This window comes from Cygnus olor, chromosome 10 (assembly GCF_009769625.2).
Source record: "Cygnus olor isolate bCygOlo1 chromosome 10, bCygOlo1.pri.v2, whole genome shotgun sequence".
NCBI lineage: Eukaryota > Metazoa > Chordata > Aves > Anseriformes > Anatidae > Cygnus > Cygnus olor.
In genome coordinates, this window is record NC_049178.1 from 6127223 (window position 1) to 6150233 (window position 23011).

The following is a 23011-nucleotide window of genomic DNA, read 5'->3' on the forward strand; positions in this document are numbered from 1 at the left end:
TATTGCATTACACAATCTTCAGGATTGAACTTCTTTTTACTATTATGTTTCTACTTGAACACTTTTCTCCACTGCAAGTCCCTCAAGTCATCTTTTTGTTCAGTTATCCTCCGGTCATCTACAAATTTTCCTGCCTCATCCTTTATTTGCCTGTCCTTTTGGTAGTAAACATTATAAACAGTGAACCTGTTGTGGAACATAAAGGACTTCAGCTTTCTAGCTGTTAAGAGATAAGAACAGCCATTTATTTCAAATCTCCACTTTCTTCTTGGACGGTCAGTTGTTGTTGACAATGTTTTGTCTCTCTGGTATTGGATTATGATCTACTTATGGCAGTGTAAGGCAAGGTACCCTGTCAGAGAAAGCTGCTATTTCCCAAAGGGTCTGAATGTGCACTTGGGCTGTAATCATGAAGTAGTAAGTACTCCTGCTGGAGAATGAATTTACAGATTCTGCTTGATAACAATTGACTATAGGATAAATGACTGATCTGTTTGGTGTGTTATTCTGTATGCTGCTATGCTGTTTCATTGTCACTTATTTCAGCCCTTGTTCTTTTTAGCATTCTTTGTTCTCCACATAAATCTCATAAAGGTGGCTTAGAGAGTTAGCTCGCTCTCCTGTGGCTTGGTCTGGATGTTACTGCTGGATTTATTCATGGTGCAATGTACCGAGGGGCTCAAACTGTCTTCACTGGGAACGCAGAGCTGCGATAAAAGCTGGTGTGTGTTCCCTATATGAATGGTACATCAACAGTTCTGTGTTTCCTCCAAGTGTAGTAACTAATTCTCTAGTGGAAAAAAGTACTGAAGTAGTACCTTTTCTTATATATATCCATGAGGTTTGTCTTCGAATGCAGGTCTATGTTTAGAAATCATAGCTCTTCACATTCATGATAACACAGCTATAACTAAAGAAACCCATGTTATAAACTACACCGACTGATGGAGAATATATATTCATTAACTAATATTTTCAGTACCAATCAGTGCTTTCCCCATGCTATTTGCTAGCAAGAGCGCACCTTAGAAACCTCTTTAGAAACCAAGAACAGATGTGTGGTGCTCTGCAGGCTCGGGGTTTTTTTTTGTTTGTTTTTGTTTTTTGTTTTTAGTGTTCTGGTTTGTTTTTATTCTGCCTGGAAGTGTTTTACAAAATTTCTGTTTGCAAAAAACTCATCCTTTGGGAAGAGCCTCCACTGGCTCACAAAAATGTGGTTTGGGGTCCTCACAGGTTTTTAAGCGTGCTGAGTGAAGATGTTATAAAAGATTTCAGTAATTAGGGTACTTGATCCTACAGGCTTTTATCATCATAGCTATGTTGGTCATAGACATGAAGACATATGATTTGGAAACAGCATAGTGGTGCTAACAAAATAACAAACACAAAGACTTGAAGAAGATTAAAAAAAAATGTTAGACAACATTTATTGCTTAGTGTACTTGTGTACATAGGGAGGTGGGAAAGCCTGAGAGGTTCAGAATTGCTTGATTTCTGTGTAGTACTTCTGCTACTAGTAGTCTGTGTCATTTCCTGTAGCAGTTTCAAGTAAATTGTTAAATTTTTAATTTTGTGAAGACTGGCAGTATTAAATGATCTACAAGGTATGTATATTTGGAAAAAGGAAGAATAGAGAATGTCTAGAGGAGAGAGTCAGAAAAGGGAGTCAGAAAGGTGTTTGGATGTAACCTCTGGATGTTTTGACATGATCTATCATAGAATGAAATATACAAATGCGAGTATTCTTTAAATTTGTTTAATTTATTTTGAATCCCAATAGCAAATATACACTAAATAGATATATAAAATATCCATTTTATACAGTACTGTCAGTATTGAGAATTCTGTGTGCTGACCTACGTAAGAAGTCAGGGCAGTTGAGTTCCAGCTATGTGCTTGCATTGAGCAATTTTAGGATAGTTACTAACGTTAACAAGGGATTCTTAACCCGTGTGAGGTCAAAATATAAAGGAAGAAAAAAATAAATGAAAATCATGATTACAATTATTATAGATACAAGAAAATATTTGTGCTGGCCTAAAGAGAGTTTAATAAACATTCCTATTAAGCTTAAAGCATATGATAAGTCTTGAATCCTACTTTTTAATGTTCAGAGTGCATCAAATTATACTGATAGCAAAACATTGGACATTTCCCTATTAAAGTTGCAGGAATAAATACCAAAAACTTTTAAGTGTTTTCATGTGGTAGTTCTGGATATGAAAACCACTTTTATCTCACAAATTAAAACATGTTCTAGTTTAGAAACAAAAGACCTCACAATACTGTACCTTCTTATTGCATATTTGCCTGTGTACTGATTATCAGAAATGGCAAAATAAGTTGTCTTTCACAGATTTTTGCAGCTTTTCTTTCAATACTTTCTAGCAGAGGAAAAGGTCCTTACTGTGGAAAAAGTTGTTTCCACTTGATTTTTAGAATTTATTTTAAAGAAAGAATATGTCAAAACAATGTTACTAAAGTAAAATATTTAACATCAATTACAGGAAACACCAAATACAGTTTCCAGTTCCACTTCCAAGACTCCTTCCATGAGATATAAAAATTTTTGCTTAAATTATTCAAATTCGCTTGAACATTGTCAAAGAAGACAATGGATCCTACTAAAATATTGTTTCTAATTAATTCTCTCTGAAATAGTAAATACTTTGTAAACTGATTAAATACTGTAAAATTGACATTTTTCAGCAAATTTCAAGTAATGTAGAACTGATTTTGACAGGTTACTTTTTGAAATGCCCAACTTTAGTATCACTTCAGAAAATTTCCAAGTTGCACACTGTTTCTGCCTAAAATGCAACGGAAAGTTGAAGGCTGAACCTCCCAGTACTTTACAGGATTGTTGAAGAGGCTTATGCCACTATATAATGCTTTCTTCTTTCTTCTTCCTGTTGGACAGAAATCATTCACTCCCAGTTTTGCAATGTGATTAGAATGAAGAAAGACAACCTGCAACAATAACAAACAGTAAAATACAATAGTTCAGTGTGTAAATTAAGAAAATGTCTAAACATTCATTATTACATAGATAACTAAGGTTTGCTCTAAGAACAGTTGGATATAAACTCTTATTAATACCCAGAATTAAAATTTCATGTTAAGTTTTTAGAAAATGTTTCCCACCTGTCACAATCTCTCCATTACACACACAAAAAAGTTACATGGTATTTTATCAGTGCGTTGCCAGAATAATTCAACTCTGTTCATATGGAATATTATCCTAAAATGCAATTTTATGTTCTCTTGTAGTAATAATTACAATACTATAGTATTATATTCTCCTATAATGCAAATTTTCAATGATTTCATACATTTCATAAAAATAGTCTCTAGAAAATTTGATATTAGGAGAGACTGGTCGGAATGGTTTTACAAATAGATCGGTGTAATGCTGATGTTGCTTAAATCAGTTAAAAAATAAAGAAAAAAATTGGTAGTAGAATTTTGAATTTAAGGAAAGTACATTGGTGAAAATTCTTTTGCTATACATAATATAACTACATTTACATTACAAGTTGATGTTTTAGGTGTGTATATATATATATATATACACGTACATACATATATAAAAAGATTTTCCTTTAACTAGAAGTCAAATGAGACATGGAAAGAAGTGATATTCAGAGGTTTTACCAAATGGATATGTTCTATATAAAGATTTTTAAGTCTTGTATGGTCATTTCAGCCTTATAAAGAATTTTATTTGGATTAAGATTTTTCAGTGTAGAAAGGAAAAATTTCCATTCCAGCTTGCATTAGCATATTTCATATTAATGAAAACTATAACAAATCTATAACAAAACTTTTTGCAAACATATCTTCTGTGTGTAAGTATGTTGTTTTTTTCTTACTTATACTTCTTGCTGTTTCAGCTAATTTCTTTAAGGACATATATGCTTTCAGCTTTGCCTAATATGAAGGGGCTTGTCAAAATACCTAAGTAACAGTTAATTATGATTTTAATTATTTTCGTAATCAATATAGCTGTTGGAAAATCAAACAACTTGTAACTCCAAGCCTTCTATTCCTTCTATTAAGTTTTATATGACCTGCAGATACTTCAGATCAGGTAATCCAGGAGGAACTTTCTTGAGCTTATTTCTTTCAAGATGGATTTCACGGACACTTGGTATGTTGGCAAAACTTCCATTTTCCACATCTTTGATTTTATTCTTCCCAAGGCCTAGCCTAGAAATAGTACAAAGAATGTTTAATTAAAGATTGAGATTTACAACAGCATTCAAGAGCATGCTTTTTTTAAAGTTTGAAATTCACAGGAGTACACATGGGAAAAAACTGGCGAAGGATGATGAAATCTTACCTCTGATGGAAAGAAAACCACCATTGACATAATAAATATTTTTTTCATAGTTCAGTCTCCCTTTAAAGGACAGCAGCTAGCCAGATGTGAGCAATTGTCAGGTTTTGTCTGCAGGCTTTTTTCTCTTAGTGCAAGAGTTAATGATAAACATCAACAAATCTGCTTGTAAAATAAGCTATGCCCTTTTATCAGGTAGTGTAGGTAGAAAATAACTCATTCAGTAACAAAATGTGTTGTTCTAATAAAGAAAGAGCAAGTCTTGTAAAGAAACAGTAATATTTGTAGCTTAGTCAAACCATTATATTTTAAAAATAAGCAGGACTATCCTCTCTCCTACTTCCATGTTTTTCTTAATCAGGCTTTAATTAGATTTTTTGGTGTAAGCCTTCAGCCTGTGTTGCTAGGAAGGTGATTCAGAAGGTGGAGACTTAGGCCAGATGGAGCTGCTGTCACGACTCATCCTGCAGTCCCCTTTTTCCCTCTTCTGTCTTAATTTCTTCAAAAACTGAAGGTGATATTCAAAAGCCATTTGGTAGTTCTTTGGTATTTCTTTCTATTACCAAATCAAAATTCAGTGCTGCCACAGCCATATTTTCAGAGTACTTAACTGAGTTTTAGAGATAGAACTTCCTTCTCTTGTCCTACATCCATGATCCATTCCTCAGAAACATTAGTTTTGTTTCAACCCCATCACATGTGGAAACAGCTATCAAGTTGTTTCCTTTACCAACTCCTTCGTTTCTCTCAAGCTAATTTTCAGGAACTGAATTTATTTCTCTTATAATTTGCCAGTTTTCCCAGGTATTTGTATCACAAGGCTCAAATTTCCCTTTTCATGCCATACTTTTTTATCTTTCTTCGGGATGTGTGTGGAGTGGTCTCTTTCCAATTCACTTAAGCCTTCTCTGGGGTTAAAAAGCTATTAGGGCTCTTAAATCCTGTAAAGTTAGTGGCAAGAAAGGCATTCTGTTCCTAAAAGGGAAATCAGTTGGTATTGCTGTATGCCACTTTTTGTGGGGTTGTGAGATGAGTGAAAAACGAGTTAAAAGGCCTGGGCCTGGTAGGGAACAGGCTAGAGAAAATACTGAATACTATTGATAAATGTTGTGACCACAAAGGCTCATGTACTCTGAGTGTGCATGCAGTACGTAGTTGTGGCATATTACTGCCAGCACATTATGAGATACTATATAAAGAACATGATACATTGCTCCAGACACCACGAGGCAAGAATTTGCTGATTACATTTTGGAATCAGATGCTGTTCCTAACATACACTTCTATTCAGAATTCCAAGTAAGATGTAATAAAACGGCCAGTGTTTCTTTATATAGTTTGTATATGTACATTTAAGGTTTGGTCTTATTTATGGCAGTTCATATTAAACATTTATACACATTTGAATTCTCTTTTCTCCGATTTACAAGAGAGATACTGAATAAGAGGTCCTGCCGGGTTGGACCTTTTATAAATAAAAGCATTCTGCAGAGAGATTTTACCTTTGAAGGTCTTTATACCGGGTTAAAGTCTTCAACTTCAACTGCTGTGATCTTATTGTCATCTAAATGCAGTTCTAGAGGCTTGAAGGTACTTCTGATGGGCGAAAATTGCTCAGCATGAGAAAAATCAAACACATTATCAGATTTTTTTTTTAATATTTATTACATTCCCAACATTCCTTTCATTTGTGTGGAGTTGGGTGAAGAGTCTGGGTGGATTGTCTCAATCAAAGAAGGACATGGTGGTATTGGGTACAGCATGCTACTTTAAAAAAAAAAAAAAAAATCCCTATCACTGTGTAAAATAGAAACTTTTTAAAAAGAAAAAAAAAGGCCTAGCTAATATTAAGATTTTCCAACTTGTCAGTTGGCTGTATGTGCAATTATTTAACAATTGGTAGTCAAATTCCTACTCCTGTTGGAACCTGTGATTTTTATTTTTTTTTTTTTGTAGGGGCGTATTTTCTTTCCAAGGAGGGTAGCATGCTCCATTATAGCTCTTAACAGCTGATCTGTGAGGAAAGCTTTTGGACTTGTCTGAGCACAGTGGAGGTATCTGCTATGTTCTTTTCCATGCTGGTATGCAAACCGTTTTCTCACGTGGAGCCAAGTAGTCCCAGTTCAGAACTGCTGGTTGTTGTGCTCTGTGAATGGGCCAGAAGACAGGAAATCTTATATGCAAAATCCTGTTAGTGAGGGCAAAGGAAGGCAGTGACGTTTCCATTGCTGATCTTACCTTCAGTTTTACTAGCATTTGTCTTGATGGCTCCCTGACGCCAAGCAAGACAAACACCTCTTTTGCTGGTCCTAGCATGCGACACTTGAGGAGAGCACTGCTCCCACTGCTGCTTGTTGCAGCCCTAGCTGAGACGGGAATACTGAAGAAAAGGGCTGTGTTTTACAGCCTGTCTTTATGCTGGTCGACACGCTTTCATGGTTTTTTTTCCCCCAGTTTACATTCCCATTTACAGTTCCACAGGGTGCTGCTTGTGCCTGAGTTCATATCAAGAGGGAAGATTCCCCACCTGTACTCTGTTTCCATTTGTGTAGAATGTCCATCATTAATTCCTGCTGGTTTAAGATGCTACTGTTTGAGCCCCGTGTTGGAACTCGTGCTGTATTTCCTTAGAGGATATTTCTCCTTAACAAAGCGAAAATCTGTATTGTTCTATGGATATATTTCCTTCCGATAAGTGACAAGAGATGCTATTATGATGATACTGGAGAAAGTCTTTTTTTCCTTTCCTTTTTCCTTTCCTTTTCCTTTCCTTTTTTTTCCTTTCCTTTTTTTTTTTCCTTTCCTTTTTTTTTTTTTCCTTTCCTTTTTTTCCTTTCCTTTTTTTTTCCTTTCCTTTTTTTCCTTTCCTTTTTTTCCTTCCTTTTTTTTTTTTTTCCTTTCCTTTTTTTTTTTTTTTTTTTTTTTTCTTTTCCTTTTTTTTCCTTTTCCTTTTCCTTTTTTTTCCTTTTTTTTTCCTTTCCTTTTTCCTTTCCTGAGTGTTAATAAGCACTTTGTTCATAAGCAGCCAGATAGTTTTCATCCTAAAACTACCTCATCTTAGAACTGGAGTGAGGTTTTTGTTGTTTGTTTGTTTTAGCATTCTTCTATACTGATGTGTTTTAGATCTGATCTTTCTTGAAGAAGAGACTAAATTTAATAAGAAACGAGTTCTTTCTTTATCTGAATGATCCAGAAATAAATATCTTAGGGGCTAGCATTTACTTTCCCTGTAAGTAGAAGGATGATGTAATAGGTATTAGCTTATTTTCCAACCTTTTTCTGTTACCTAGCTGTTTTTAGTAGTGCAAAATCATGAGAATTTGGTTGCATACTGTGTTGACCTACGAAAAGGCATGTAGTGTGTTATCTGACTTCTTTCATGCAGCTTTTTGGTTTTGTTAAAAAAAAAAAAGACCTACTTTTCTTATGTGATGTATATGGTTCTAAATTAGTGTTTTAATTTATTATTACTCCAAAATCAAGAAATTAATTGCTCTACATGGAAGAGTGATTTAATTTTGTAGTATGTTTACACTGGATTTAATTGAAAAGTTAATAATAAATTTCACTTAGAAAAACACACCAAAAGACTTACAAAATGCTGTAGTTTTACTTCTGTTTTTTGCATGAAGTTGCTGTTGGGCTGTCTATATTGCAGAGCTAGAACGTCACGTTTAAACATTCAAAATTGAAGGTTTTGGGTTTGATTAAATGCATAAAGGAAGTGGGAATTCTGTATCCCTTATGACCCAGGCCAAGTGTCAGGTTTTATATTCCTTTCTCTGTAAAGAGTTTTGAGAAGTGGTGTGAAAGACCAGAAGGGGTGCTGCCTATGTTTTTTTTCACATTTTTCTCATGAGAAAAGCCTCTGGATGATGGACCAGACTGCCTGCCAGAAGGAGGGGGCAGGAGAGGGCCAGGAGAGCATCTCCATGTGTGCGTGCCACAGGGTGCAGAATTGGGTGCCATGTACAGAAAGAAAAAATGAGGACAGGAGGTGGTTTGAAGGGGACGAACAATAGAAAACAATGTATGAAATTTTTAACAATCCTATAGATGTGAAAGCATTTTATGTAAGAATAAACTAGCATAGATAAAATAGAAAAGGTAAAACAAAGCATACCTTTAGGAATTGAAGTTAATTTAGCTTCTGCAATTCTTATGTGGTAGATATTACTCCTTCAAAAGCCCCTGGCTCTATTCCGTCATTGTTAAGAGGATTTGCACTCATTTCTGTCGAAGGGGGAGAAAAAATAACGTACTTATGGCATAGGAATTTTGGGTATGTTAATACTAGGTCATAATAACTGATTGTATTTTATTTACTAACACTAGTGTTTTAAAAAGTATTGATGTTTAACTTTGATTACTGTTCTGGAGGATGGTAGTGACAGCTTTCAGTGAATAAAGGCTGTCTAACTAGACTTGTAGGGTTCCCAGAAACTTTACCTACCTAGCACCTTCAAGTGGAATTTAAACAATGAATTATAGTTTCTATAGCATAGATATCTCTTTAAGAGGAAATTCCACATTGGGGAAATGATTGAATGAAATTGTATATAATATCTTAATTTCTTGATAAGGAACTTTTCTTTTCTACTTAGGCTTACCCAAACATGTAAAGACTTCATTCCTTTAAATGCATCCTTGTGAATTTTCTTAACCTTATAGCATGAATCCTGAGCTCTGCTAAAGTTGTTGGTAGATTTGTTGGGATCTCAGTTAGCTGGTTATGAGATAAATACAGTCGTCGCAACTTCTTTGTTGGTCGAAAGGCTTTTGGATGGATCTTGGATATTTTATTGTTGTTCAAAGCCAGTGCCTATGACATATGGGAAGAGCAATACAAAGAAAATTTCTCTATACAAGTACGTTATCATGATGCAAACTTGAATTTCATATGTAATTTAACAACTAATATTTTTCTAAAATACCAAACTCTGGCACTGAACTTGTTACTAAATGTATCTGTCCCCCCCACACACACACTTTTTTTGTTTGTTAAAACAAAACTTGTTTATTATTTGGCATTTCACATCATTGTGAAGAGCCAAAAAGAACCCTGAAGCTGGAACATCAACTAGAAGGTAGAGATCAGTCAGACCTGACAAGGTACCCTGCCAATGGTACTGGGAAAGAATTAGTAAAACAAGATGTTTGTCTTTGTATCTTTTGTGATGTTGGACTAGGGTTATATTCTTTTGTTGTTGTACTTTAATGCAGACAAATTCTCAAGACTCAGAACTTGATTTTTATTTTGCAACATAATTATGCTGTCATAAAAGTTGTTTTTTTATCTGATTTTCTTAAAAGTTAATGTCTGTATACAACTGATAGACATCCATGAACATATATCATATTTGCCATAATTCTTCAAGCTCGTGAATTTGAGCATCTCTCTTGACTGTACAGTACACCAGTTCTTTTTTGGACTTTTTTATTCTTTGTTACTAAGTGCTTTTACATAAACTGCTAGGAGTGATAATCTCATTATCAGAGATCATGTAATGAGTAAGCACATCCAAAAAATCATGACTTATATCAAATTATTTTGCATGTCAGATCACATCTCTGTATTTTTGTACAGACTAATAGACTGTGTCAACTACTAATTTTCATTCCTTTTTTGCGTCTTTGAGCTGTTGGCAATTCATCTTCTCACTGGAGTTGTAAAAAAAAATAGATCAAAACGAATTAATCTTTTTCCCAGTAAAAATGAAGATAGCTTAAGGAAATAAACTGGAAATGCTTCCTTCCTAATCAACACTGCATCTGTGGCTTTGCAAAGGATACTAGTGCTCAGACAAGTAGTATGAAGAGGACTTAGTTTTTGTAAAAATTCTGTTGGGTCTTGCCACGTAATCAATCACAAGGTAAATGATGAGAAAATCGAAGCAGCTCACAGTTTTCAGTTATCACATAATTAAGTGGTGAGTCTAATATATAATGTAGTGATTCCTGATGTATTCAGAGCCTTGCTCAGTCCTTGGAGGTTTAATGTCTACTAGAGCTTTCATGAAAATAACCCTGTTGAGTGTTTCCAAATGTGAGACACTTAAGGGGAACTGGAAACATTTTGTTGTAAATGGTGAATTTATATGATTCCTGCTTTTTTATATCCTAGTTTAACCCATAATAATTTAAAGCTAATTCATAAATGTTTAGAATCAATAAATTTTCTGTTCTTGCTCAGAAACCAAATAGAGTGAAAAGGGATTTGTTTTACATTGGTTTAACATGTATTTCATGTCTTTCTAACGTTGGAATAGAATTCTTTAATTTTCTATAATTTGTGGTACATATTTTTCATTTTTACAATGAAATTTGAAATTTGTCAGTATTTGTTGGTTCTGATCTAGAGTGACATCTTGTGGAAATTGTGTTCCAAAACAGATTTAACCTCCCTTTCTGGGCTGTCTGAGACTCTTTTTTTCTTTCTAAAAAGGAGCGATGTGTATTGCAACTCTAGATTTATCAGTCGCCATTGGCTACTTATTTTCAAGTCTGTCTGTACATCTCTGCTTGAGCATGTTAAAAAAACTGTAGTAAAGCACATGACTTTTTCAGTAATTCATTGCTGGTACATCTTCCGTTCAGGTCAATTGGATTTTAACCCCGGTTCCAGTGGTGTATCTATTCATTGTATACTAGTGTGCTTTTGAAATGCCCTAAGAGAACACAGTTCTGTTTCTCCCCTGTTCTTTCTAGTATTTTACAGCTAATTAGATTAAAAGGAGCACTTGCCTTATGGCCTTTAAAATGTAAGGAGTGTTCTTGTGCGTGTTTAGGATTGAACAAATCTGGAGGATCTTTTTGATAAGAAACACCTGGTACATTTTCTGGATTTTTAACATAATTCTTACAGATCAAAGTAATCTGCTTACTATGTGTGAGCAGCCAAATATGCAGACATCAGACTGTGTTTTTATGGGTACTGTTGGGGAAGAAAAATACCATTTATATTTTTAAAGTATCAAGATATTTCAAATTGCTAAATAAGATTTCAAAATTGGAAAATAGTAAGCTTACGTAAAGTGATACAAGTCCTTGGAGATCATTTTCCTTGACCTCTTTAATTTTGTTGTTCTGAAGGTCGATCATACGCGTATCCGATGGAATGTTGCGAGGTATTGATGTCAACCTAATTAAGTATGTGAGAGAAACAGAAACAGTTCAGGACTATGTAGATGTCCAAAGAAATTAACTACTAACGGAAGAAAAACACAGTAAGATTGTTGATAACTAGGATGGGAAAGAAAATGCAGCCATAAAGCACAAGACAGAAGGGAATACTTCGATACTGAGAGGAACTAATTATGTAGGAAGAGATGACGACAATGTGTGGATAATTTCTTCTACTCCTAGCCATTAAAAGCTTACATGGGGTGCTCATTATGTGCTCCTTGCATCTGAGAAATAAGCAGCTTCAGAGCACAGCTTGTTCTGCACGAAAGCTGGTGAAGTCCCTGGAGAAAGCAGTCCTCTGATAAGCTGTAGTTGCTGGCTCTTTGGAAACAGGGCTGTTGCTGTAGCTTTAAGTGATCTCTGCTCTGCCTTTGGATGCTTCTCTCTGCCTTCAGCATCTGTTGTACTGGTCAGTTGCTTAAATAGCCACACAGTTAACATCAGGGCTGAGAAATGTGTTCTTGGTAGAAGAGGCCAAACTATAGGCTTCCAGCTTCCAGTACTCGATTACCAGTTGTACAAATCCCCAGTCACATTTACTGTTCAATTACAAAACCACTCCAGTTCATGCCATCTGAGGTCCTGACTCAGCAGAGGAGACTACCAAGGGATAGTAACTTGATATTTTGATTCCTTAATAATGGTATATTTAAAAAAAAAAAAAATCATGTATTGACTTCATGTTTCTGAGATATGAGGAGTCTAGAATTAATTTTAGGATGGTGGCAGAGCTGTAACAAGAATAAATGTCATTGCAGCTGTGCTAGTGGCAGGAGCATGGTCCTTTGACTACCCTGAATCGTTGGAAAATTTCAGTGAAAACTAATTATAATTGGAGCAATCAATAATGAATTCATACTTAGGGATTTTGAACATTTAGGAATGAGTTAACAGTAGCAGGTTTGCCTTTGTTTAAAATGTTGTTACCAGTGATGTGCAGTTGTAATGGAAGTTAAGCTAAGCAAATAGTTGTGTCCCATTTGTGTATTTGCTGTATAACTTAATTGTGGTTTATTTATGGCCTATTTTTCCTTTGCTGTCCTTTCTTGTTATTTGACCCATTGCTTTGTAATTGTGAGTGAAGTACTATAGCAGTAGTCTTTTCTGAGAGAGGGGACTAATTAAGAGCTTGTCTAATGCAAACAGAAGGTGCAGGAAATTTTTGTGCTCCTCTGGACGTAACATCATGGAAGCAAAGAAGCAGCAGACAGTACAATAAAAATGTTAATATATTAGCATCTTCACATTCTGAGATTGCTCTCTTAGTGGATAAAAAGCTGTGCAGGTTATATGTGCCTATTAACAAAGACAAGAATTTAGTTAGATATTTTACAGTTACTTATTAGATTTCTAAATACCTTTCCATTCTATGCTGTTATCAATAAAAGTCATTGTTACTGGAAGGTGGCTATAGCAGTTTATTAATTTTCTGAACTGATACACATTAAGTCTGGGAAACATTTATTCTGTAAAAAGTGCTTGGCGCAGCTGATGTTGTTTGCAAGCCTGATTGGAAAAATAGTTTAAGCTTCTTTTGGAAATGACTAGTGTAGGAACATGTGAAGGTGTGCCATAGAATTGGAGCTGTAGAACTCATCCTTCAAAAGGAAAAACTTGTTCTCCAAAGGAGAACCCAATGGGCAGCAGGCACACTAATTAATTCTTACCTAGATCAGAGCAATGGACAACTCTCACGTAGCACTGGCATCCAAATGGGCATGTTGGGAATAGATCAAAAGGAATCAGTGGTATAATTGGTTCAGTGGTTGGAAACAGAGAATTGTCATCATCGTCATCTTCTTCCTCTTCTTCCATGTCTTGAAGCATCATATTCTTTAGTGTAAAATATGAAGGACCAGTGAGAGATTTAGCAGAGCACAGTGCCAAGAAGAGAAGAAGTGTGTACTCTTTCATGTCTTCTTAATCAGGATGGTCAACCTTGAATGGAAAAGTAACAAACAAATGAAAAACCCTAAATAAAAGAATCAGTGCATGTGAAAAAGCAAACAAAAGTATTGTTTTCACAAAAGTATCTTCACTTACCTGAAAAATGGTCTGTTATGAATATTAGAGTTTAATTAGTATATGAAGGTTAAAGAATATTTAAAACATAAAAGTATAAAAATATTGAAACTATTATTGTAAAATTATATATTACAAGAAAATATCAAAATTAAGTGAAATCCATTAGAAATTAATGTCGAAGCTCTTTTAGTTGAGTTTAAAAAATAATTTCATCATTACTTTGGCCTCTGAAGCAAAATGCTATTTAATCAAGGATTTTAAAACAATGGAGTGTAGTTTTGTAGCAGATTTTACCAGAATTTGGAATTGGATTTCTTTTATTAATTCTTAATTAAAATATTTTAATGGAGTATGTTGGCATATGTGCATTGCTTTTATCTAGCTTTTTTATCTATTCAGTTTGGAAGACACAAAGATGTTGGATAACTTAGGGCACCTCCAAAGCAGAAAAACCCATGTAAGGTAGCTACAGGTATTTTTTTCTGATGTTCCTGAGAGGAATACGCAGTCTGCCAAGGGTTTCAAAAGTAGATTTGTCTTTAAAAAATATGGCAAACTCTGTCCTATTCCAACTGTTCATTCAATTTCATTCAGATTCTCTGAAATGTACTTTTACCAGGTTACTTTTAGCCCCCTCTGACTGGGAAAACCAGGACAGTAAATTGCCTTGTCCTTAACTACAGTACACTGTGTTACCTGAGTGATGATGATCCATAGTTCAAAGCCTTTGGATATTTTATACATGTTCTGTTTTTATTCTAAAAATTATTTTATTGACCAAATTTTCCTGTAAAACTAGACTGCAAGGAAAACAGAGGCAATAAGAATTGCCACTGAATGTTTTGCAGCTCTCTGAGAGAAGGCTGTAATTATTGAATTCATATAGGTTCTAAAAGCAAGTACCTAAAATGTTATGGCCAGGACATCCAATGCTACAAGGAGATAAAGCATCAGGTATGAGCAATTAGCTTCTCTCCACTTATGAAAAAACATAACAACACTGAAGCCAATATAGACTAAATTCTGTCTTTGTACTGCAAATCCTAATGATGTGGGTTGGAGTTTGAGGATTCCACTCCCCTTTCCACTGTTTTTTAACTGTGTATAAATGTTGCTGAGAAGGTGGTTGGCAGTATGGTCTCATGAACTAGACTATGTGCCTCAGGGAACTTGGCCTAAATAAGACAGCCATGCATTGTCATCTTGAAGTTACAAAAAGTAATTTTAAGTTCTATTAGCTATACATATGTGACATTTTGGTTAGAAATTGCTTTTGAGCATGTAAGAAACCCTGTGAGCAAGGTAGGTACCAGAAATGAGGGATCTCATCAGGTCACAGGAATTCTGCCAGATGGTACTGGTGGGGAATATCTGGTCAAAAAGGCCTCTCTCTTGTTGGAGATACTGGCTGCTGCTCTTTAATTGGTGATTTTGGAGTAGTGTTTATAAAAGAAGTAATTAGTTTCAACCTGAAATGGTTCATTAGCTGTGCTTGCCTGAATGTTTTCAGACTCTTTCACATGGGGATTCACTAAGATGAGAGTTAGTCAACTGTTAGCAAGTAGAAACTGATGAATTAATTGCTCCTCTAAGACTTCTCTTGGAGTATTTTCAGATTATCGTAAAGGGTGAGTAAAGTGCTTTTTTCACAAGCCAACTATCGTTAAAAGAAACAGTGTAAATTCAGCCCTCAACTCCACTTTTCTCTTCTAAAGCCCAATTCAGGAAGCAGTTTGGTTGTTACAGTAAGCTGTGCAAACCAAGAGAGGCTATTGTAAATTTTATTATGCATATCCTGTTTATAAAACTATCTGTTTAGACTATCATAGATCTCTTTAGGGAAATACTAAACGGATGTCAATTCTTGTTTGATCACCTAATTATACACTTGTTGATCTGTTTATAGCTGAAAGATATCTTTATGTAGACCTTTTGTCATTGGTTCTCAATCACAGGAAAAGGAGTACACTGGTTTGTACAAGCGTGTTGACTTGGCTTATACAGACTTTTGGGGATTTATTGTGTTATTTATTTCCAAGATGATTTTGATGTTTCTTATATAGGGTTCTTAACTACGTTAAAATGCTGTGTATTGCATACATTCTACTAGTGTAATTGTGTAGGTTTCAGGGTGTATAAAATGATAAAACCTAAAAGTACTTAGATTACATAAAATTTGCCATTTCAAAGAGAAGAAAGTAACCTCTTTACCTCAAATACATGTCTGAAAGTAAAAGCACAGTACACATTGTATCTTTCAGGTATGAAACGCGTGACTGAATTTAATATCTATTGTCATCTTCCAGTTGTGTGCTTATTTGAGTATGGTTTCTTTTACTGATTTAGCAGCCTCTTAGAAGAACATTCACATCTATTTTCCCATGTATTCTTCTATTTGTTCAAAGTACTGTTGCTCCTAGAAAGAATTCTATAGTTGTACTTGCAATCCTATGCAATGTGTTTTCTTGGAAGTGTAAACAAAAATAAATGGTGTGGAGATCAAGATGTGGAACCTACATTTGTTTGTTTGGAGAGAACTGCAGCCTTGTTTGGCTGTACACATTTTGACTCTCTGTTCCTATCAATCTTGTATTTCAGCCTCAGCAAAACCATCAAAATTTCCAACAATTTTGTCATATGAAATGCTGAAGAGATGAGGAGTTTGCAGCCTTTCAGATTTCTGAGTTGTTCTTGTTCTTGGACAAGTGCTTTAGTGGCTGGGTTTTCCAAGATAGGCAGTTAAGCTGGTCTTCCCCTGGCTGTTTAGCTCCGAATTGACTGACCTGTATTCAGTGTTGTACAGTTCGTGTACGTAAGATATCAAGCTTCAGAGTGTATATCTTGTCATGGGACGTCTAGTTACTAAGTCCCTGATGACTTCTAATTGTGATAGACACTAGATGCACAGTTTTATAGTACCTAAACAATAATCTTTCACATATATTTAATCTTTCACGTATATTCCTGAAATGCTTGTCCAGCTATGGTGCTTAGGAAGTTGCCTTGTGAAACCATTGATATGGTTTCTGTTGCATCTGTTTCCATGCTTGCACCCGTAGCAAATGGATTGCATCTTTCCTTTCAGATGTTCAAAAAACTTATCATGATTTCAAACTATGAAAGGGTTGAGGCTGCAACTGGAGAAGTGGCCAATATCAGCTTTTAAAAATTAGCTGTTGTTCACAAACACCTCTATAATAGTAGTGTTGCAATATGCCATTGATGAAATATATTATTCGTGTAAGTTAAATTTTGGGAAAACAAGTCTCTCTGTAGAACAAAGCCTGAGTTATGATACATTTTTTTAGGAAAGAGAAAAATCCTTTGCTTCGTCTTCCCTTTTTGTCATTAGGAGATCCTTATTACTTATTGACTTTGTAGCTAGCAGCAGCAACCAAGTTTGACTCCAGCGTTGCATTGGCCAAAGAACTACATGTGGCTTTATGGAGGTTTTATGTTGTTTTTTTCCTGGCAGAGTTTTTGAATCTCCCAGTAAATAGCTGTTGATAGGTCTCTGTAGAAATGCTCTGACTGTAGCTCATCTCAAAGCACTTGTACAAAATTTCTGCATACTTAAACTTCAAGAATAAGAGAAGCTAAAAAATGGAAGTCTAAAATTCAAGTAAAGACCTTTCTTTAAATACTTTAATTATTTTACCATGATAAATTAATTAAATGTTTAGCCAGTTGTTTCAGAAAACATAGTTCATGAATACAACAGTACTAATGTCTCACTACTGCCACTTCAGGCTGGTTCAGCTCCAAGACAAATATTTTATTCTCTCAGACCAGCTCTTCCATTCCAGCTGCTCACTGAGCTGATTGAACTCACTAAACCAGCAGAAAACTGATGTGAGCAAGGAAAAAAACACATATTCTTTCCAGGTAAACAAACTAAATCAGTCTGGTATCAGAGCCAGTGCAAAGGAATGGGTGGGAACAGCCTGGCTTAAGGGGAAGGAATGCTAAACAGGAAGAAGGATAAGAGATTGTGACAGTCATTTTTGATGTAGGCAAGCTGCTAGACAGACTCAGGTGTTTTATTGAATAATAACCTGAAAGGATGACTCTTGTTTAGACAAATGCGTTCAGGGAGAGCTCACGAGATTGCATTTTTGTAGCAATTCTCCTTTTCCTTTGGTACTAAAAACTTCTGAATAACAAACACCTTTTCACTAGAACACAAGGCACCCCAAAGTGAGGTAACTGGATCTGGAGAGTGCGCTTTACACGTAGAGATGCTGTGAGGCTGACTTTGTTTCTCTGAGTATGTAACAATCCTGAAAATGCTGTGATTATTGGTTGGGACATATTTATCTTCACCAATGTGATTATTTTTGCCAGAACACAGAATGCCAAATAGCATGTGGAAGATACAAACTTTCTGCTGTTAATTTAGGATAATATTTATCATCTAGAACTGATGAAACGCAGATGATTTCATAGTACATGAATATGATTAAAACTATTTACAGACTGTGTGGGAAATTCCCACATAAATGGGCAACGGTTCAGTGACATGAAAATTCTAAACATGAATTATGGAATGAAAAACACTCTTTATGGGGACAGAAGTTATGTTGCTAGTATGGGATGTCTGCATGCAAAAAAAAAAAAAAAGTCTGGATTCCTTGGCAGTACTGCAGCATGTTGCATTTGTTGTCTTACCAGTTGCAACACTGAAGGAGTTAATAGGTAAGGATTTAAGACTTAAAAAGTCTAAGAATTATATTTAGAAATTACTTCTGGTGGTGTAGGGAGGCAAATTTCCTGTGGCATTGTTTCTGAAAAGGAAATGTTTAAGTGATACACTGGTGATCTTTTCAGAGGCAGAGAAAAATCCCTGTGTTCATTAATAACACAAATCATTGCACTGTGCACAGATTTTGTCCAAAGAAAGGCAAGACCATAGCTGTTTTGAAAGCTATATTTAAAAATAGTTCTGGTTCTATTAGTCATTGTCCCATTCCAGAAATAAATGTGTTTCTGTTTAACTCTTTGTCTACTCTCTACTGACTTTTTAAGTTGCTTAATTAAAACCAGGAGGTAATATTTTTGTTAGTTAGATTACTGAAAAATTATTGTTTCTTGAGAAATAGTCCAATATTGAAACTGTCATATAATAATGAATAGCTTGTTTATAAACTAAGATATGTTTAGAAAATATTTTCTTTTCATAGAAAATGTTGCTTGACTTGTGTTAGTGAACATGATCTAAGAGCATTTTTAGGTTATTTTCATTTCAAGAAGCTTATCACTTTCATATGTCATTTTCAATTACTTTGCTGGTATCTACTTTAAAAAGCCCTCCTTGAATACCTAATTACAAAAGTTAACACTATGTTGTAAGTGTAACAACTATTATAAATGTAACAAATTTTCATAACTAGTAAGAATTGAGGAAAAATGTTTCTTGGTAGTTGTTAAGAAGATATGACACGTATTTCTTTAAGAGTTAATCAGTTCACTGTAGCCTTTTTTTGCTTTGCAGCCTAGATGTAGTAATCAGAATTATTTCAGCTGCAAAGTAGATTTTCAAATGTTTCATTAAAAAGTGGTAGTTCTAACTCTAGATTAACTGATGATACTAATATGCACATAGTGACTGACAACCTCTTCCTTAATTCTTTATTGCTATTTAAATACAATAGGTATTCAATCTGGACATACCTTGCAAGTTTGATAGTTCTTCCAGAAGCACTGTGATAATCCACCTGAGATCTTTTTGTCCAGTTATTTCATTTTTAAAACAGAGAGAGAAAGGAATTTAGGCTGAATGCTGTGAAGTGGAAAGTAGGTATAAAGAAAAATTCCACTTCCAAACTTCTTGATCCTCCTGGCACCCTGGGTGACACCCGAGTAAACTGCTGCTTCAGATTAGCCCATCTTTGTACTGAAGAACGATATTAAGACGACTTGTTACCACTCATATGTTTTTCATCACTGCCTGTATGACAGCCAAAACTTCTGGCTTAACTCTAGACGTCTAGTGGAAGACTTTGTAAAACCTGTAGTTTAATAATAGTTGACATCAGGCCACTGGAAGTACAGTGAGGTCCATTTCAGGTCATTCCTTCTATGGAATCACACTTCTTATTTATGATTTTGTTAGTTGTTATTCTTCAAAAAGTATGCCACTAATAAAAGTATAAAACTTTAGCCACTGGCAGGGTAAACCAATAGCCTGTAGTGAGTGATCCGCCTGTAACCAAACCTTTCTAAAGTTACAAAGTTAGTACTTTGTTGTGTAGTGCTGTATAAATACTACCCTTGCTTTCAGTAGACTATTGTCTGACTAGGGGAGATGGTTCAAGCACGTAAAATACAGATCGGGTTTTATTAGTCAATACAGTTAACTTCTGTTGTGTATGAGAAATTAAGCATATCTTTGTTTTAAAACAGAGGCAGTATTTACAATATTCTGTGATAAGGAGTGAAGTTGTGAGCTTAAAACAAATTCTCTGAGAATTTACAATGACTTGTATTGTTGTATACGCCCAGCACAACACACAGAAACTGTTTTGTTTTGGTGTTTACCTTGAGTAGGCTGCCTACTTCTGCCTGCTTCAGAACTGTATGACTTAGTTTACCTAAAGCGGAAGTTTCAGAGTTTGTGTCTTTAAATTTACAACACGTTATATCTACCCGGTTTCATGCACATCTGACACATCTATTTCTTTAATTAGTTCTTTTCAGGGTTAAAACTCTGATCTTGCTGTAGAAAAAATAGATTGGAATTTTATTTTAATCTATGTGTAATGTGGAGGTGCTTGCAAAATGACAGTTAAAGTCACATGTTAGTTGATTTGTCTACTGTTGTTTTCTTAAGGAAGAAAAAGATACTATGCCCAAAATTAAAACCTTGGTGCTGTCATACCAAACAAAATAAGGCTTGTGTTACCTCCTGCATTGTTTTTCCATGTGCTCCAGTTCCAGTAGATGAATGATGGAACCATTCTCCCTATCACAGTTCCCAAAGAATGAAATTACAGTTTCAAGAGCAATCATATTCCCAAGTAAAAGTCTGAGAGATAATCTTATACTCTTTTGAAATCTCAAATTGCATATATCTGCACTCTCTTGCCTGTATTTAGAAACCGAAGCTTCCTAAGCAAACACTCCTGTGTTTTGAATACGTTGGTTTTGGATGCATTTACTTGAGCAAATTTGTATTAAATTGCTATCTAAAAAAAATTCCAACATTTTCTTGGCTCTTTAATAGAAGAGAGGGGCGTCTGAGGGTTGTGATATGAATATACTGGTTTCTTCTTTTTCACTTATTTCAATATTAAGGTGTTGAATCAACAATTTTGGTTGATCCTTGTTGTAGCAATGCTCCATGTTCCTGGTGTTTAGCAACATCCCAGTTTTGGCTAGATATTTTTAAAACTTTTCTCTTTTTGGTTGGTTTTCATAATAGAAACACATTCCGATGTCTATAAAGTCAGTCACAGCCGGACTTACAAAGCTGACACGAACAGTAGTAGCATCTGGAAGAAATGTCACCATGCTATATTATAATGGATTATTCATTCATTTGTACCATTTATCATATCAATATGATAGAAACAATTATTGCTTCCATTGACATACTGTTCTTGTAATGAAGCTGTTTAGTACTTCAAAATACAGATTTCATATTTTCATTATGAATATGATTGCATTCTAAAACAAAATACCCCAAGTCACCTTTTTAGGTCACTTGACTACCAAATTCTGACCTTTAGATGTTGGCTGTTAATAGCAGTACTAAAAATTAAATAGGCCAGTGGTTTCAATCTAATTTATGAGCCAGTTCTTTTAAACATTTGCAGCATATTTCCAATTTACAAAAACTAACTACTCTTGCAGAATTTCTCTCCAGGATCCCTGTTTCCAATATACTTTAATTTTTGGACCCGATGGCACTACATGAGCCAGCACAGCAGGAGAATTGTAGAGTTCTGAATGAAAGCTGGAGCGTGCAAATGAATGACTTGATGCTAGGTACTAGGTTCAATTCTCCTCTCACTTTTTCAGGTAAGACTACAGTGTACTTCTGTGGAATGTGTAGTGGCTAGTCAAAGGATGTAGCTGCAGCCTTTTGAGGGAACAATGCTTTCTTGGATTTGTTACAAAGCAATTGATTGGAGGTGATACAGTTGGAGATGTTGTTATTGCTACTGCCGTTGAATGAACAATGAGATTTGGTTTTTAAACAGCCTGACAGAAAAATATGTCTGTCATAGTCATTTAATCCATGGTGTTGGGGTTTTATTTTGAGACTTCCCAGTAGAAACTAGGCTAGCAACTGTATGTATATTCTCCTGTATATTGTATGTTTAAATAAGTAAAAGTTTATTGGGGGTCAATCTTTGGATCTTTTCAGTGATTTTTATTTCCAGCAGTGAAAGAATTGGTAGAATCTATCATATGTATCAGAATCTATCATATTAGTTCTATCTTGCCTTAAAATGTCTGACTTACATTTACAAATAGTGGAGATTAATTTCTGAGTCAAAGGACAGAAATATATCCAAGAAACCGTGGTTCCGAATACTGCCTTTCACTGTGGTGAAATTTGCAAATGAATAAATTTTGGATGGTGTTTTATATTTAACTTTGTCACAGCATTGAAATAAAATGCTATCTTGATTTTCTTCATCAAAAGTAACTATGTTTCTACTACTTGATATGTTTGAGCAGTCAAGCATATGCTGCCATATGTGGGTTATGCTTACATTGCTGTCTTTTTTTTTGAAGCGGATCTTGTATATATTTGTTATTGTAAGGCAAAACAAATACTTTTTCATTGACTAGCACTGTTTATAAATGTGGTTTACATAAAGTGATGAATCTAACGTCAACTGCAAAAATCTATCTTGGAGACTGCCCATCACATTTTAATAAGATGACATATTCCTTTCATGCTCACAAGCAGCCCATGTGGAGTGCAGTCCCACAGTTTAGGTTTAGCTGTGTTTTGGCTGCAGTTGAACTACACCATTCAAACTAGCTGAGTTCAGAAAAACTGTACTCTTCTGCTTCTGTGGTTCATCCTGACTCTTCAGTATATATATGTATATATATTAAATAATCATATTTATTTATTAGTATGTATGAATTAACTGTGACTTGTTAATTGGCGTGTACTTTTTCACATATGTTTGGCAGCTGATTTAGAAACTGCAACAAAGTGCTCTGTTTCATTTTAAAGTCTGGCCTTTATTAGCAACATGTCAATCCTGAGAGTCAAGTCACAGCTTGCAGTGTTAGAGGAGCTATAAAGTCCGGTGTGCACGTACGTGCTCCCACATGATTGTGACTTATCAGATGCTGCTGACATTCACTGATAATAAGTTTTCTTCTTATATTCTTAGTGTTTTATGCATGCAGTAATGTGGCAGCCGTGACTGACTGGAGAGGCAAAATAGTAACCTGAAGAGACAGGTCTTATTTTTCATCTTTGCAGTTAGTTTGCCT

At 35.0% G+C, this 23011-nt stretch overlaps 2 protein-coding genes across 4 annotated transcripts in view; one reads left to right on the forward strand and one right to left on the reverse strand.

Annotated features, from left to right (window-relative positions):
• Window positions 1–23011, forward strand: part of LOC121075679 (centromere protein P) — a 138826-nt gene that overhangs the window by 59858 nt on the left and 55957 nt on the right. The window lies entirely within an intron of this gene.
• On the reverse strand, window positions 1746–19508 carry ASPN (asporin). Its single transcript, XM_040569195.1, is given in 12 exon segments — window positions 1746–2970; window positions 4071–4209; window positions 5842–5867; window positions 5869–5932; window positions 8459–8513; window positions 8516–8572; window positions 8793–8799; window positions 8956–9011; window positions 9014–9161; window positions 11369–11479; window positions 13190–13462; window positions 19220–19508. Coding segments are annotated over 11 exon segments (1110 nt in total). The 5' UTR covers window positions 13439–13462; window positions 19220–19508; the 3' UTR covers window positions 1746–2772.